At 40.9% G+C, this 17,139-nt stretch overlaps 3 protein-coding genes across 7 annotated transcripts in view; all 3 read left to right on the forward strand.

Annotated features, from left to right (window-relative positions):
- The first annotated feature begins 881 nt into the window (after positions 1–881).
- On the forward strand, positions 882–3,197 carry LOC105455145 (maspardin-like). 3 transcript variants are annotated; one of them, XM_011698233.1, is made up of 8 exons: positions 882–1,059; positions 1,262–1,434; positions 1,609–1,743; positions 1,873–1,978; positions 2,084–2,204; positions 2,296–2,404; positions 2,524–2,772; positions 2,844–3,197. In XM_011698233.1, exons 1-8 carry the CDS (start codon positions 1,050–1,052, stop codon positions 2,901–2,903), a joined length of 963 nt encoding a protein of 320 aa, XP_011696535.1. In that variant the 5' UTR covers positions 882–1,049; the 3' UTR covers positions 2,904–3,197. The 3 variants fall into 3 exon arrangements, with proteins under 3 accessions (XP_011696535.1, XP_011696533.1, XP_011696532.1); XM_011698231.1 differs by having other exon boundaries at positions 883–1,059; positions 1,259–1,434; XM_011698230.1 differs by having other exon boundaries at positions 884–1,059; positions 1,173–1,434.
- Positions 3,198–3,912: 715 nt separating this feature from the next.
- On the forward strand, positions 3,913–7,592 carry LOC105455144 (major facilitator superfamily domain-containing protein 12-like). 2 transcript variants are annotated; one of them, XM_011698228.1, is made up of 7 exons: positions 3,913–4,856; positions 5,276–5,554; positions 5,635–5,917; positions 6,027–6,144; positions 6,212–6,580; positions 6,654–6,907; positions 7,102–7,592. In XM_011698228.1, exons 2-7 carry the CDS (start codon positions 5,371–5,373, stop codon positions 7,220–7,222), a joined length of 1,329 nt encoding a protein of 442 aa, XP_011696530.1. In that variant the 5' UTR covers positions 3,913–4,856; positions 5,276–5,370; the 3' UTR covers positions 7,223–7,592. The 2 variants fall into 2 exon arrangements, with proteins under 2 accessions (XP_011696530.1, XP_011696531.1); XM_011698229.1 differs by having other exon boundaries at positions 3,913–4,193.
- Positions 7,593–8,605: 1,013 nt separating this feature from the next.
- Positions 8,606–17,139, forward strand: part of LOC105455146 (insulin-like receptor) — a 35,921-nt gene continuing 27,387 nt past the window's right edge. Inside the window, exon 1 of one of the 2 annotated variants that reach the window (XM_011698234.1) lies at positions 8,606–9,076. The gene's annotated coding sequence lies outside the window, so the exon portion shown is untranslated. Of the gene's footprint in view, positions 9,077–15,092; positions 15,409–17,139 lie in introns of those variants that run through there. The other variant, XM_011698235.1, reaches the window with a different exon arrangement.

Raw genomic sequence — 17,139 nt, forward strand, 5'->3', positions numbered from 1 at the left:
CGGTGGTTACGATCTCAACAACAACCGCCACATTCGCATAATTACCCATGCTCGTCGCAAGAATATTATCGAACACAGAGAATAAAAATCGATAAATTTATAGACTTATGATTCTTAGAGCCAATGCAAATACATTTAAATAATACACCAAAAACAATTTTAAAAAATTGTAATTTTTAAATCACGAAAATAATAAATTTTTTTTCCTTTTTCAGATTTATCAAAAGGTCATTGAGATTGTACGGAGTCAAATCGCTTTTTATACTGGTCGCTGGTATTGAAGAGTGTTACTGCGTTAAACGCTACGAAAACAGAGATTGTTGAGCCATCTGTTGGTGATATTTATCGTTCTAAATAATCGATATTCATTTGTTAGTATTCATTATTAATTTTTTTAATTACTGAAGGGATACAATTATAATTAAATCACAATGTAAATATAATAATGAGCAAATAAAACAAGATTGATGATCTTAAGCACAATAAATTTATACAATGATTTATGTGCCTCACGATGCATACTACAATCGATTCCAAATGTGATCTCTCACAAAGAAAAACAACTATACAAACAGATTTAAAAAGAATGAAAGAAAAGTAGAAAAAATTGAAAGAAACTTCTAAATAATTGCGTATATATATTATATATCTCGGCGATGTCATGTTAGTTAATTAAATGACTCCATATTTTTATTCTCACAAGAAAAATCGAAAATTTTTATAAAAATCATGTTCAGGTAAATAATATATTTGAAATGGTCAGAATAAATTGTCTCCCCGAACATCTCCTAGATAATTTTCATTTGTGTGTCCATATCCTTTCACAATTCATTCTTTTATCTAACCGGCAGCCTTAGCAGTCAATCGCTCTGTCGCTAAAGTAGTATAAATTGAACAAGATAGGGTAGAAGCATATAGGCTTTATTTACAGAAAATAGTCACGTTTCGGTTAACAGCTAGCAACTAGCAGTTGAGTCGTGTGATGAATGCATTGAGCAGGTCAAGAAGGAAATTTATTCGGAAAGTTTCACAAGGAGACGCGGATAACAATGATGAAAGGTAAAAAACGGGTGTCATCAGAAGAGATAAAGAAATCATCAGAAGATTTTCACATTTACTAATCGTATTGATCGTTGGTTATGTCGGCTAAAAATCATTATGCTCATTATCAGATTGTCGATGGCTGCGGATGTACTTTGGCGGCGTGTTATGCAAACTATATTATTATAATTAATGTACTCCCTCTTTCGATATCAAGAAGGACACGATTATCGTCGAGCAACGATAACACTGTGCAACATACCGACTGGCGTCGTTGAGCGAAAACAAAATATGTCTTCGTACTCGAGCGAGCTGTCACGTTCGCAGGAATATCTGAGCTTTCGCAGCTCCATACCACTCAGGAAAATCGTCGTCGACGCTGACGGCGCTAAGGTATTATTCTCTATCCGTATTATTATTAATAAATTAATTTTATATTATGTTTCAATCGTTCGATCACTCGCTGTTTACTTTCCTCTTTTTTTATCATCGATTTACACAAAGTTATAAAGTGACCTCTGATAAGTATAAGAAGGTACATCTTGAAATGTTTCTATTTTGTTTTAGGGATGGAAGGTGTATGATTCTAATCCAAAAACTATCAAGTGCCCACTTATATGTCTTCCACCCGTTTGCGGTACCGCTGATATTTTTTTTAGGCAAATATTAAGTCTGGCTGCCAAAGGTTATAGAGTTATCTCAGTAAGTTAAACGTATATTCGAAAAACATTCCGAAGTATTTAAATATATGTAAAATAATATAGATCTGAATATAGTATAATCTTGCTGATATAAATTAGATAGCGGTAAATTGGAACTTGATTTTTACAGGCTGAGGCACCAGTATATTGGAGCATAAAGGAATGGTGCGACGGATTCAGAAAACTGTTAGACTATCTAGAACTTGACAAAGTCCATCTTTTTGGTGCTTCCTTAGGTTAGAACGCATAAGCAAGATATTTTACTTTTAAGTGATATATCTATATTAAGTATAAATCTAATAAATGAAATCTAATAAATCTCATGAATTTTCTATTTACAGGTGGTTTTTTGGCACAGAAATTTACAGAGATAAATGCACACTGTCCTAGGGTAGTATCTCTGGTTTTGTGCAACACCTTTACAGACACATCTGTATTTAGTTACAATGATTCCGCAGCAGTGTAAGTAGGGTATTTCAAACTATAATGTGTAAGGCAAATGCAATCGAAGAAGATAGAACTGAATTTATAACATTTTTTTTTCTTTTCGTAGCTTTTGGATTTTACCTTCATTAGTATTGAAGAAAATGGTAATGGGAAATTTTGCAACAGAGAAAGTCGATGAAGAGATTATAGAGGCGATTGATTTTATGGTGGAACGGGTATGAATCTTACAATTCATTTTTTTTTTCAAATTGATGAAAGACGAAAGGTATACTAAGAAAAAAGATGTTCGTTCTAAAAATATTATATATACGCATATATACTTTATAATTTATAGCTGGAGAGTTTAACGCAACCCGAATTAGCATCTCGTTTAACAATGAATTGCATAAATTGTTACGTACAACCTCAAAAGATATGTCATTTACCTGTGACAATAATAGACGTTTTTGACGAATATGCATTATCAAATGCAGTCAGAGAAGAAATGTATAAATGCTATCCAAATGCAAAACTAGCACATTTAAAAAGTGGTGGGAATTTTCCATATCTAAGTCGATCCGCTGAAGTTAATTTGCATTTGCAGGTAAATATATTTATAATGTATAATTATGATCAATTGTCGATGGTACGAAATATCGAAGCATTTCTTTTCAGATTCACTTAAGACAATTTGAAGATACGGAATATACGGCTTTAGAAAAAATTAAGATTTAGCGCAACGCATTTAGGGAAAATGTAATAAAATCCAGAAACTGTATATAAATATTAATTAAACAGAAATCCATTGCTCATACGCGGATATTAAGATTGTAGACAACCTCTATGCCTTTTGTATAATTAAGTCAAACATATTATTTGTCAATGCTCTCAGTGAAGGAATATATTTGTTATATAATGCTTAAGTACTGTAGAATTATACCACTACTAGGAATTACATGACATATATTGTTACTTAATTTGTTACCTAATATTTTGTTTTTAAATATAAAAAGCATTTATATTTTGTAATAGGTTGATCTCATTTTAACTTTGTAAAAAGAATTTTTTATTCTACAAGTTAAAACTCCTCAATAATTATAACATCTTGTGTTCAATAAAAATAAGAAATATCCTTTTCTAATTCTTTTAGTTTTGAGTACATGGATTTTATAAAAAATATTTTTAATTACATCTGTGTGTGTGCGTATACGTGTGTGTGAATTTAATAATAAAATATTCTGGAAAATTATATTTTATACATCTTATTGACCATTTTATACAAGAATTTAATATTTTCGTAAAATTTAATGGTCTGCTATTTTCATTATATTATTTTTTGAGTCAGTTTTTCTTTATGGTCAAAGTTAGAAGTGACCATAGTTTGCTAGGTTCTCTGACCGGGAGACCGTATAAGAACTTGCTTGGTATCGATTCCTTCGAGTGTGTGCCTCTCTCGCGTTTCTCTTTTGCAATCTCAGATTACAGGGCCTGTTTTGCCCGTATACGCACGTAACATCGTTATCCGTGTTAGTTGCCTTCTCCAGAAAAAAATTTTTTTCCCATTATTCAATAAAATTTTAATTGGCTTTAACTTTACATAGTTAACATTTTCTTATTATGTGAAATATTTATATTTTTTATTATGTTTTTCTAAAAATATAATATTGTTAAAAAACTTAATTTTGCAATTTCATTAAAATATTAACCAATATCAAAGAATTCATACGTTAAATATATTAATTCGTATTCATAAATGTAATAGATATAATTTGATCTTATACAAACTTTGTTTTACAAAAGTGAAAAAATTCATTAAAAAAATTAATGAGAGTTTTGACTTGTCTGAAGTAGGTATCGACATAATGATAAGATTATGGTTATCACTGCCTACTGAGGCTATACTAATCCGTCTGATAGTTTTGACGTTATCTTTTGTAAAGAACGACGTTTCAGAGCTCAGTCTCTTACCTGCACGTGACGCGAACAGACAGCCGGTATCCGGTATCGCGGTATTCGTGACATGTGGCACGTTAATTTTAATTGTTTTTATGACATATTTAAAGAATTAATATCATGAGGATAGATATAACATCAAATTTTAATCTGATTTGTAAATAACGACATTTTAAATAACGTTTGCGAAATTTTTCCTTAGTAATAATTATTACTAAAATATAATTAATTTAAATTACGGCTGCACATATTAATGAAGCAGTATATCGTTTGAATATTTTATTTACGCTATTTTATGTATTACACATATTTCTTTAGAGTTTAAAAAAAGGTACAAGATTGTGTTTCATTCATAAAAGATTCAATTGCTATTCAATCTTTAATAATAATAATTCATAATTTTATACTGTAAAACATAAATTTTTATTTAAGGATAGGTGTGTGTGTTTTATAACGTCTAACAATTTGCTGAGGTTGAAATTCAATCTTTTTAATTATATTAATTATAATAAAGTATAATTCGAATTGTTGAGTCTAAATAATCGGATTGTCGTACTATGTTATTAACAATATTATCAACAATTTGTAATCCTTCGCACGATATTACAAAATATTGATGAGTATGTGCTTTTAAACTTATTCGCGATCATCACGTAACTGTTCTAACAAGAAACTATCCTGAAAGAAAATAGCTTGAAGCAAAATTTAATCAAGTGAAAGGAACGCTGACCACAGGTTTGCCTTAGAATGAAATAACGTTGTCGCAAATATTTATTTTTGTTATTGCACTTTTGTTATAAATCATAGGTGGAAAGAACGATTTTGTTGGAAAATCTAAAAATTTTGCTGAATACAGATTTAAAAATAATTTTGTTGAAAACTGAAAAAACTCATCATTGCTGATGAGCATTGCTGTAAAACGTTTTGACATTCTAGCAACCAGTTTGAATTTCTAACAAAAGTATTTTCAACTGTATGGTCTAATAAAATTATTTTCAGATCTGTATTCAGCAAAATTTTTAGATTTTCCAGCAAAACCGTTTTTTCCACGTAGAATTTATTTAACTTTTTTCTACATTTTTTTTTCTACATTTTCTACAAAGCCTCAGTGAACGATTGTTATATTAGTTTATTATAGTTCTATTTTTTCGCAGATCTAAGAATGCGATTTTTGGAAGCATAATGGATTCGCCAGAAATGTGAAAGTTTTCATTTTTTGCGTTTCGAAAAACAAGAAATCCGTTTAAAAATGGACAACGAGCAAAGGCCTCTCGTGGACAACGGGAGAGTAGCAACGTCTACGAAAATCGCTTATGCTCTAGGACACATTTTCAACGATCTAGCGGCGGCTATGTGGTTCTCCTATACTTTAATCTATCTCCAACGAGTTACACTGTTAAAGCCTATTGTTGCCGGTGCGCTTTTACTCTTAGGTATGTGACAATCTATTCATGCGCGGACGACGCTACGTTAGTCATGCCACTGATTAATGTTCGAACGATTTTCATTCAAGGACAAATCATCGACGCCGTTATGACACCTATCTTTGGTTTCTTGATCGATCGTTATTGCAAGAAAAAAATTTGGCACGTTGTCGGTTCCGTCATGGTTACTCTGTCCTTCCCCGTAATATTCGGCGGTTTTGTCAATCCGTCTACTACGATCGCGATGATTTTATATATAACGAGTATTACGATATTTCAAACGGGTTGGGCGGCCGTACAAATCTCTCATTTATCAATGATTCCCTCGTTAACTAATTCCGTTCTAGCGCGAGCTGATTTGACCGCAATAAGGTTTGTAATTTGCATAATAATCTCTTGAAAACGTGGGACTCTGGGTAGTAGTTGAGTAGCGAATATTGAGTATCTAAATATTATTTCAAGGCAAATTTAATCGTTATAGATATTCCGCTCAAGTTGGCGCGGCCGTAGTAGCTTTTGTAGTAACATGGATAGTTCTACCGACCAGTGGTGAATCGATGGCAATTCAATTGGATCAGCAGGATGACTATAAATTCAGAGTACGTACGAGAAAATAATAATAATGATAAGAGAAGGATGTGTATAACATGTAACTTTCATTTGCAGAACATCGCGCTGGTGCTCACAACTATCGGTTTGATCGCGACCGTTTCCTTTCACATTTTCCTAAAAGCGAATCTCTTGGAACAAACAGTATCCGCAAAATCGAACATCGAAGATCCGGCTAAGCCGTCGGACGTTTCGTCGAATCGTCGAATGTCATGGATCGACATCACAGTTTTGCTAAGAGTCGCGATGCTATACGTGGCGAGCAGGTTATTTATCACTCTCGCTACGGTATACATGCCGCTGTACATAGAAGAGACGAAAGTTGACGGTAAGCAAGCGTTGGCAAGTGTGCCGTTGGTTTCGTACGTATCCTCGTTCACGGCCGCCTTGCTGCTCAAATACATCAATCGAATTTGCGGTAACAAGGTAATATTTTGACGGAGACGAAGGAAAAGTAGAGATGTGACAAAATGTATTTTTATTTTCCGTTGGATCATAGGCTTGCTACTTTCTCGGTGCCATAATTGGTATAATTGCCGCCGTTGTCACGGAGACTGTCGGAGGTAACGCGACGGTCGTGTACGTCGTTGCCGTATTAATTGGCGCGGGAAGCTCCATCACGATGGTCACCGCATTGAGCGTCACTGCCGAATTAATCGGCTCTCGAACGGAACGTAGCGCATTCGTATACTCAATCGTCACGTTTCTCGATAAAATTATCACTGGTCTCGTGGTGATATTCATCGAAAAATGGTAAGTAACATAGCCGGTTTATAAACAATCGTCCAAATTTCGCAATTGAGATTGCATCCTTCCCACAATATATTGAAAATCCTTATAAATAAACGTAACTTTATTTTAAGAAATTCTTACGACTCTTATTGTTAGATAAACAACTCCAATTTGACTACTAGGTCTTTAAAATCTGCTTTTATTTTTTTTTTCAGGAGATGCAACGACACGGAACTTTGCCCCACTTATAATCGAGACACATTGTCCACCGTTTGTGCTTCCTCGATGTTACTGGGACTTATTACTTTGTTATCTGTATCACGCTGTCTAACTTAAAAAATTAATATAATTTTAAATATTTTTCTATTCTGTATCGTTTGTAAACTATATAACTTATTTTCTCAATATTACTGTGCGAACAACAAAATCGTTTTATGTTGTATTTTATTATTGCATCGTCTTTCATATTTGTAATCAATGGCGAATTCACTGTAGTGAATATACTGTTAATTATAGCGAGTACATTCATCGATCGACAAAACGCAGTTATTCCCATTCTCTGATTTTTTTTATTGGTATTGTTAGCCTCTACAATTTGCTTCGCTTAACTGCATGTAGGTAGTATGGACCATCGGGTCTAAACCCGAGCTATCTACTAAAGAAAATTGAAATGTGAGAAAACAATTACAAATGCATTGTCTACTCACACATAAAGTCTATTGAGTCTATCTCAAATGACCTCGAAATCGCAGCTACTCCCCGTAGAGCGTGAAGAATGTATAAAAAAAGATCACATCAAATTCTTGAAAACATCAAAAAGACGTAAATATTTCATTAAATATCTTCATATTCTTCTTATTTTTAAAAGATCTCTATCAAAGTTGTCTAAAAAATGTTTGAAAGATACCTTTTTCCGAAATTATTGTAAGACATTATAAGACATGGTAATAAGATATTTTTAAAAAGTCTAAAATATCTATCTAGGAATACTCAGAATAGTCTTAAATTGCGTAGTATTAATACATTCATATATACGAGCATTAATATATCGATTTCAATCTTTTTTATAGAAGAAAGAAGAGCGTGATCCATTTTCAAATTTATACTATCTTATGAATTATAAGTAACATAGTATCATCTATGTTTGAAACAGCATCGAAACTCCAATTAATCGAGAATTAATCAATAGAATTACGGTAAAATTTCCAATTATTTGAAAAATAAATATTTTATCGATGTTAACGAAATAAGTGAAGATTCTCCAGGCAGTAATAGACGCAGACGTTTCGCTGTCGCCAGGTGGTTTATCATTCGCGTAGGGTTTATCATCTGGGCCGATGGATTTATCATCCGCGCGCGCGCAGGTATCCGGTACTCCGATGCTTTAATTCAGATGTCACGACGTTTACGGTTTGCAGTAAACGGCCGTTGTGACCGTTCGAACGGAAGGCGGATTGGCGGATAGCGTCGCTCGCTCGCTCGGCCAGCGGTGGCGCGAGAGTACGATGACCCGTCTGTTCGTATGTTACGCGCTGGCTGGCTGAGCTGGCGGCTCGTCGCGGTTGCGTCGTAGTACGTCAAGGCAGATATTCCCTTTATCGCGCGTAGAAAGCGCGGTCGAGAAGAAGAAGGGAGAACGTAGTCGGGCGGCGCGAGACTCTGCGCAGGCGCCTATTTTGCTCGGTGGGCGAGAGGCGGGCGGCGACGGGTGCATGTTAGCGGGGCATGGCGCGGTGCGCGTTCTAGTAAACAAGTTGTGTGCGAGCCGCGCGGGGAATCTTGCGCCCCGACCGAGGCAACGCTAGCGCGATATTTATTTAACGACGCGACCGTCTCGTCGCGCGCCACGACGCGCCGCGTCGCCGTCGACCTCTCTCTAAAAATCTTCCGTCATTCTCGCCGAGGAAACGCGGCCAAGGGGATAAACAAACGGATCAACTCGGGCAGCGCGAGCCGACTCGTCTCGCGCTTTCGCGTGTTATGCGTACGCGGGTTCGCGGGTGTGAGTGGTGTTGGTGTTCGCGGAGAAAAGTGATCGTCACTGTGTTTACCATCGATTCTGGGATCTCTAACGAGGAGACGATCCCCGATCGTGCTCGACGAAGGGAGCGAGGAGGAGAAAGTCGTCGATGCCGAGTGATGACACCCCCGATACGCGTCTTCGGGCTTCCGACTAGACGCCGTGTCTCGGTGAGTCCTCCTTCGGCTCTCCAGACTCTCCTTTGCGTCGTTCTCACTTTTTCGCCGCACGCGCGCCAACCACCAGGCTCTCCTCTCCTTTCTATGACGTATTCACGGTGTAGTTTGGCTATTATCGCGCGGAATATTGTCACCGAGCGTGCAGCGTTGGAGCTTTCGCTCCGAAACGATATTCATCTCATAAAACATCCAGTGGACCTGTTTTCGTTCGTTTTTTACTTTTATCAAAGATCTTCTCTTCCCTTGTTCTCCGTTTATCTACCCATTTATCTGCCTATCCTCTCCCCTTCTTTCTCTCTCTCTCTCTCTTTTCCTACCTGTTCCGCATCGCGTTCCTTTCCTCGCTCCGTCCTCGATAGAGAAGGAACGCGAGCGGCGCGGCAGCAGAAGGGTAAGGAAAGGGAAGATGGCAGGAAAAAGTGCGCGCCAGAAGTAACGCGCAAAATTTTTTTCGGAACAACAGCGTCGCTTCTGGGGCGTTGCTCCTCAACGTCGTATGTCGTATTAAGCCCGACGATATGGAGCTCGCGAAAGAGTCCTTTTCCACGAAGCACGCATGCTTTCACCGGTGCTCGCGCGGCACGGTGCGGCGTGGCGCGGCGGCGGCGACACGGGTATCAATGGCCTCCGAGAGATCGTCGTGAAAATTGCTCGTTTGCTAGCGAGAGGGGCGAGAAGTAGAGGACTCGAAGCTCGGAGCGGAGAGGAAACGAGCGGGCCGAGTTCCACGTATGAGATCGGCGACGACGATTTTTCGAGGAACAGAGAGAACGGGTGGGGGGCGGGGGATGGCGAGGGGTAGAGGGAGGAAAGGGGGGGAGGCAGAGACGTAGACGGACTCTCAGCCGCCTCGACCGTCGTTTCTGCGAATCTCGGGAGAGGTAAACGCGCGCGCGACGCGACGTCGTTTCCTTTGGTAAAAGGTCCCGGTGTCGCGGCGCGTCGATAGGCAGAAAGCAGCGTGGTTATATCGCGCGTCCCGCGATATTTCTCTCTTTTAGTCACTGACCTCGCGGCTGCTCGGCTAACCTCGTTCGCCGCCGCGCCGCGCCGTCGCGTCGCAAGAGAGCGAACGTCGCGACGACGTCGCCCCGAGCCATGGGGAGAGGAGGACCGTATAGAACACACGAATTCGGCTCGGCTCGTCTCGGCTCGCCTCGGCCCGATTTCAGCTCGCGTCAAAGCCCTCCTTCCTTCCTTCGTCGAGAGCACCTTTGTGCTCTTACTCTCGCAAACGCACTCTCGCACGCACGCCTCGTGTTGGGTTGGACGCACATACCATACATGATTATCATAAATATATGTATATTGTTTTTCTCGCAAAGGCTCTCTGACGTCCATCACGTTATTGCTCGCGATTCATTGTACTCGCCCGTATTTGATCACGTCGCTTTGATCCGTTATTAAGCTCGCCCAGTAGAATAAACAACAAACGTTTTCCGCCTTTCCTTTCTTTCGGATCCAATCTTCCGGAAAATCGATCCGTCGACATTCGTTGCGCTCTTAACATCGGATTTCCGACGGCGTTTCAATTTAGTAACTATATTGGATACGTGGTCGCAATGTTCTTTCTCCAAAATTACGCTGGGGGCAATTTGATCTTTGCGAATTTCTGTTTGAGTCGACAGAGAATAATGTTTTGTCAGCCGGAATATCCCTTTCTCGCGTAATCGCGACGCCGACCATGAACGCCATTCCTTCCCGCGATTATTTGCTAGTTGGCGAACAGTGCTACGACAAGGAGGGTATCGATCGAACGTTCTAGCAGTTGATTTCTGATAAGAAATATTTGATTGATAGCGACGACATATCCAATGTTCTTTTTACTAGGTATCGAATGAGCTACACGGTGCCCACGCATTTGTCAGAAAAATAGCATCTGTTAAAAAAAAAAAACATCCATTACGTGCGAAGTATTTTTCACATAGTGGTCGCGAGAAAGAAAAAAAAGAAGAGACTGACGCGTGCGTGATGATCCTCCGATGACGTCGCGGAGTCGATATGATTGGAATTGAGATCAATTCCCGCGGCAATATTATTTCGCGCGTTCGATACCGCATTGTTTAAACGCTCTCTTATTAGACTGGCCGGAAAATAACGTGGAACCCGCGTGAGTAACGATGACGTTTACGACATTATAGACATCAACAGAAGTTGTTGCCTGGTGCGCCTTAACTAACGCGAAATAAGTAAAGTGTCTGCGAGAGACGTTTAGCCTTGAAAATATTCGTAAAAATGATATTGGATTATTTGACGGCTGACATTAACGACAGGTAATAACGTCGAGCCGCAATGCCTAACCCCTCCCTCTTTCCCTTGCTCTTTCTCTTTCTTATTCGTGTTTTATTATTCCTATAAGCGCTGTGGCGGTTCGTTTTATCTCCGAGCGTCGTCACAAATCACGGAAGGATGCCAATTTTTTTTCCCTTTTTTTTTTATTTTTTGAAACTGTCAGATGCGATGATCCCGGCAAAAGCGAGCCCCCGTGGCTATTGTATCGCATCGATAACACGCGTTGAAAAACGATTGCTGCCCGTTATTTTCGAGGGATCGAAGCGATACCAAGCAACACTATACCATTTCGTAGAAATGACAATGACATCTGGACTGCCCACTCGCGTCGTCATCGTCATCGTCATCGTCGTCGTCGTCGTCGTCGTATCGTAATTGGATAGCTTGTTCGTTCCCCGAGCAAAAGTACTACGCCAACGATGGCACGGAATGTCACCGCTGTTACGCTATTAACGCGTACCAAGGGCACATGCGCCCAATAGAACGATTGGCCGGCATTGTTATACTAACAATAAGGGGAACTCGTGTGTGGCTCCGAATATCGCGCCAACATTTACGACGCTTCACAATCAAGAAAAACTGGCCGATCGATAAATCTGGTCGAATCGAATCGTATAACGAAAATCGATCCTAAAATAGGGAGAATCTCACCGACACACCTGCAAAGCGAGCACGAATAATTTTCAATAGCTAATTTCCCCTCGGGTATCGACGATTGCTCAAGATTGCTACGTGTTGTCGATATTCCCTGAAATCACATGTTCTATGGCGCGCGGCGCAGCATTCTCGCCAGCAGCAAGGCAAGATGCATCTCTTGCTGCCGCGTGTCCCGCTTACACTGTTGTAATCTCTTTACATATTTTCCGTAGAACGTAAAACCGTCGCGCGTCGTCGCTGCGCCGCTCGTTATGTCTCTTTTTTTCTTTGATGCCGAGGTATAGCCGTTTTTCTTATCATAACTACATGTTGCGCGTGTCCTTGTCCGCTTTTACGGGATTTCGACTTTCTATTCGAGCCACACGTACTCGTTCGGCACAGAAAATCTAATTATCCCCATGGATCTAGATAGAGTAGACGTACGACGTCGCGGACGTGACTGTATAACGCGAACGGTTACTTAGAGATCGGATCTTAATTCGCTCGCTAATTCGTTAATTGGATCGTATTACTTGTCAATCGTACCACCTATGGTTTTGTTCCTAAGAGATTGCACGAGCGAATCGTTTTGCAATAACCGCGTGCGTAAATATACACCGGCACGGAGCAATTAGCGATTGCAATTAGTGTTATTTATTTGAACATGTTATTATCGCGGAGTTAAGAGAGACGTTTGGAAGAAAAAAATCAATGCTTCAAATGTTAGAACAGTAATTGGGTTGTTTTCTGTCAAAGAAGAGAGAAAACTAGGCTAAATCGTGTAATGCAATACTATAATGCAACATTTTAAAACATGTATTTAAATTCGTGGAATGTAAAGCTCATAAAAGTAAAAAGAAAATTTCTCTCGCGCTTCCTCCGTTTGTGAGCAAATGAAATATTTTGAATCGCAAGTTTTATTTTAGTAACGTGTTTTCTCGTGATGTCTATTTTCCGTTTTTATCGTCAGCTAATCCATTTTAACTCATTAGTCTGAATACAATTAACCTGTTTCGCGTTTATCGAAGAGAAGCTCGTTCCTCGATAACGCGCCCTCGCCGAAGAATCAAGCGGGCCACGCTTTAGTGCTGAAGAAGTTTTACGTGAGCGAAGGTGTTTCCAAATACTAATTCGGCCGGTGCTAAATCAGCGTTTTCACGCAAGAACGGCTCCGTTCGTGCCGTGCCGGTATCGCGCGCGCACGCGCCTCGCATGCTCGCATCTCGATCTCGCCGTGCCCGTTTTACCTACATAGGCGCCGGAATGTAAACCGCATTCCGTGCAACGCCGGGTACACCGGGTGTCTTGAGAATATAACGCGACGAGTGGAGGGGGGGGGGGGGTTCTCTCCGGTTTTTGAGAAGTAGCGTTGTAAAACAACGAGACGGGTAGAAATACCGGCGAAGCAACGACGTCACTTCTTCTTCCATCGAAGCCATCGTTAAATATGCAAACTACTCTAGTGCTGTGCATGCGATTTACGTACCTACACGTGTTCGGATGTGTGTATATGTGCGTGTGTGTCTGTCTGTCTGCTGTGTGTGCGCGCGCGCGTACACATATGTGTGTTTGCTGCACGTACTTTCCAGGAACTATATTTCATTTGAGCCGCATGTGTGCACCTTGGGAACGCTGCACGGACCTTAAAATCACTCGCGTATCTAGCCACGCTATATCGAGATCGAGATCCTATAATATTGTCGACACTGTAACTGATTGATATATAAATTCTTTAGTTAGAACCTCTGACTGATAGCTTTTCTTGAAGCTTTCCTTCAGCTTCCTTCTACTGATGTAAGAAAATACAACATTTTCAGGTCGACGTTTCGCATCGTTTTTTTTTTTCATTTCTCAAAGTACCGGCTTTAGAAAGATTACGTTTTCTCTCCCATCTCTTCCCCCTCCTTCTCTCTTTCTACTTTCATCTCGTTTATTTTCCATTGCTCCCGCTTTTAAACGGTGCGGTCGTGCGTTATCTTCCAATATTCTTCGAGCGTAGATGCTTTGCACTAAGACAAGTACACGGTAAGTGTCTGTATTTTTTTCGCTAATAAAGTAGCGTATTATCGCCTCTTGAACGTTTGCCATCCATTTCTCGCCGCTCTTTTTTCCTCCGCGTTGCCTTTCGTACGTACCTTCCGACTTCCGTATGTTCGACGATGAGCCTGATGAACGAATCGTATGTGCGATTTGCCGAACGAACATGATCGATTTTCAAATCTACCAAGTATCTTAGCCGACATTCTTACATTATCATTAAATTATGCTTCACTTTGTAGTCCTGCTTAGTACTCGACCTTCGTTCAACAGAAATTTCAAAAGAGCTCGTTGAATAGATTCTCATAAGTGCGTTATCGGATAAATATACGCACTTGGCAAGAGAATCTGCATCGTGCGCATATATAAAATAAGCATAAACACGAAATGTATGCTTTATACGACGGCGTTATATACGATGGCGTATAGTAATGTTAATGAGCGAGGGGATGTTGACTACCAAATTCTTCCGTTGATCATTGTGCACAATAGCGAGGGGCTCGATCGGTTTCCGGCCTCACCGTTGGATGGCGGCTCCATGATCCCTTACGCTCCTCTACGTCTCGAGATTGCATTCATTCCCTTAAGACCGTTGCTAAAAATTTGTCGGCAAAAACAAATTCCTTATATTTTTAATAAAATAATCTTTCTCGATGCCAATTAAAGAAGCATTGTCAAGATACTTGAATTTTCTCTGTTTTTATATATTCCATATATTTATTGACACTTCCCATTACCATAAAATCTCTGCTCTTTCTGACAAAACAAAAAAAAATACAAAATCGAACAAAGTATTCTTGCATCTTGTTACCTCGTTCTAATTTCTGTTCGTCGTTCGCGGGAAAAAAAATGAATTGATCAGGGAAAAGAGATTCGGCTGACTTTTGTTAGTCACGTAGGGTTGTCTAGAAGCGGCGACGAGTGGTGGTAGCGGCGGCGGTGGCGACGGCGGGCGGGATCCGCGTCCTTTCCTTACTGCGCACTTTCTTACCCCTCCGCGTTCGACCCCCGACGACGGCGCGCCGTGGCGGTGGTTAGTTCGCTTCGCGAAAAAGGCGGCGGCGCATGCTGTCCTTGTTAGACCGTACGCGGCTACCTCGCGCTCGCTCGATTAAGCGCCTATTAGCGGCAACATCCCGCATATGTGTGCGCGCGTGTACGTGCACGAGGTACGACGTGCGTGGACGACGACGTACTACGCACCGGCGTACATAATGTACCACGCGTCGCATCGGCACACGGTTAACGTCCATCCGACACGAGGCTGCCGTGCCCGTGGCCACTTAGACAGCGACGACGGGGACAGCGACCCTTCGCCGCGTACCTCGAGCGCGACATCCGATAGCTCGTCGTTCGATGTAGGTATTAGAGATAAGATGACGGACTCTCGCGGACGCGCGCGCTTTTTTTCCCCTACCCCCCCCCCCCCCCGCCTCCTCGTTTCGTCGTTATACGGCCGCTCAATGCGTAAGTGAATCCTGGTGGTGACCGATGTTTTGTATCGCGTCGCGATAACGCGGCCAAGTGAGAGAAGGATGGAATTCGCGCTTTGTAGCGGAGCCTCTTAATGCATTTGGACATTGACTTCCACGAGATTTAATCTGAAATGGAGCGTATCGAACAAACGGACGGGACGATCGTGTGTTGATATCGAATTAGCAATAATTAAAACGGCTCTATGTATTGACGTCAACAACGATATCGCGCTTGTTCGTGCGTGACGAAGTTATCGAATCGTAAAGTTCGCGATTGATTTCGCAGTTATCTCCAAAAAAAAAAAAAAAAAAAAATGTTTCCACTGATACACGGGACCGTGTATCGCGGCTGCGCGTCGGAATTGGTTATTGTGTGTGACTCGACGTATTTCTCGAGTAACGAAAACGCTTTCGCGGAGCTGTGTCTTCATCAAGCGGAGATTCCAGTTATCGTGGCACAACCGCGCGCCGTTCGTCCCACACGTCTGTTCATCACGCGCGTGTGGTATCGTCGGCTACGATAGGTTTCCCTAGAACTTTCCGTGCGTCGGAATAGACGATCGGAGCCTTGAGCAGCTGCGGTTAGAATAGACGCGGGTATTGTGATGGAAACTCGGAAATCCATTGCATCGTCCGAGTTTCCCGGATGATAAATTTTAGCCTCAAGGATGTAGGCGTAGATAGACGCGTGCCTGTCGATGTACCCCGGGGAAATCTCGGTTATTTTCACAGTTAATTCCTCCCGTCCGTGCGTATATTTCTCCGTGTCGTGTTTTAAATTCGCACGGCCCTGGCACAATCGTAAATACCTCCCGCTTATCTCAGTTTTGTACACCGATGCTTATCGAGCTCGTATACTCCAACAGACGCGTATGATGTCGTCGAGGAATGACTTTTCGTTCTTTACACACGTGCACGCGGTATGACCGGTAGTGGTCTTAGCCGTCGTCGAGCAATCCAGCGTGCTCGTTAAGCATTACCTCGCGCATTCCGATCCACGTTAGATCCGCTTTCTAATGGCTTTCCGGGAGTCGGCGAGTCAATCTCGCGATGCAATGTCACGATATTATGTGGAACATTATGCGATTCTTCCTCTTACTTTGCCGAATTATCTCGGACACGGATTTCAATTCGTTTTTTATCTTTTTACAAGAGCCTATATAATTTATCAACGGCGTGTATTACTTGTACAGGACTTGACAACATTAAGAGAGTTTAATAACTTTTTTCTATTCAACTCTTATCTTTTCGCGCTAGTTATTCGCTATATGTATTATCTAATGTAAACATGATGCAATCCGGCAGCCAAAAAGTTATCTGACCCGACTAATAAATGACTCGGCACGCCCACATCAATGTCGTATAACGTAACATCGTGACTTTCGAGCACCTCTATACTATAATATAAGCCTCGAACTCGTGAATTCGAGTCGAGAATTTTGGTATTGTTTCGCTCTTCAATCCTTGTTTTATGTGCGTCAAAATTAATGGCACGTCGCGCCACCGACATTATTCGAAGGCCATATGAAAGCACGGAAGATCAGAGATCGATCAATTGCGTTTATAACGGTTCGGCGAAGTTCCCGTTGTCCATCTATGACCTTATCGTGCGAA

This window comes from Wasmannia auropunctata, unplaced genomic scaffold (assembly GCF_000956235.1).
Source record: "Wasmannia auropunctata unplaced genomic scaffold, wasmannia.A_1.0 LD335921.1, whole genome shotgun sequence".
Classification (NCBI taxonomy): domain Eukaryota; kingdom Metazoa; phylum Arthropoda; class Insecta; order Hymenoptera; family Formicidae; genus Wasmannia; species Wasmannia auropunctata.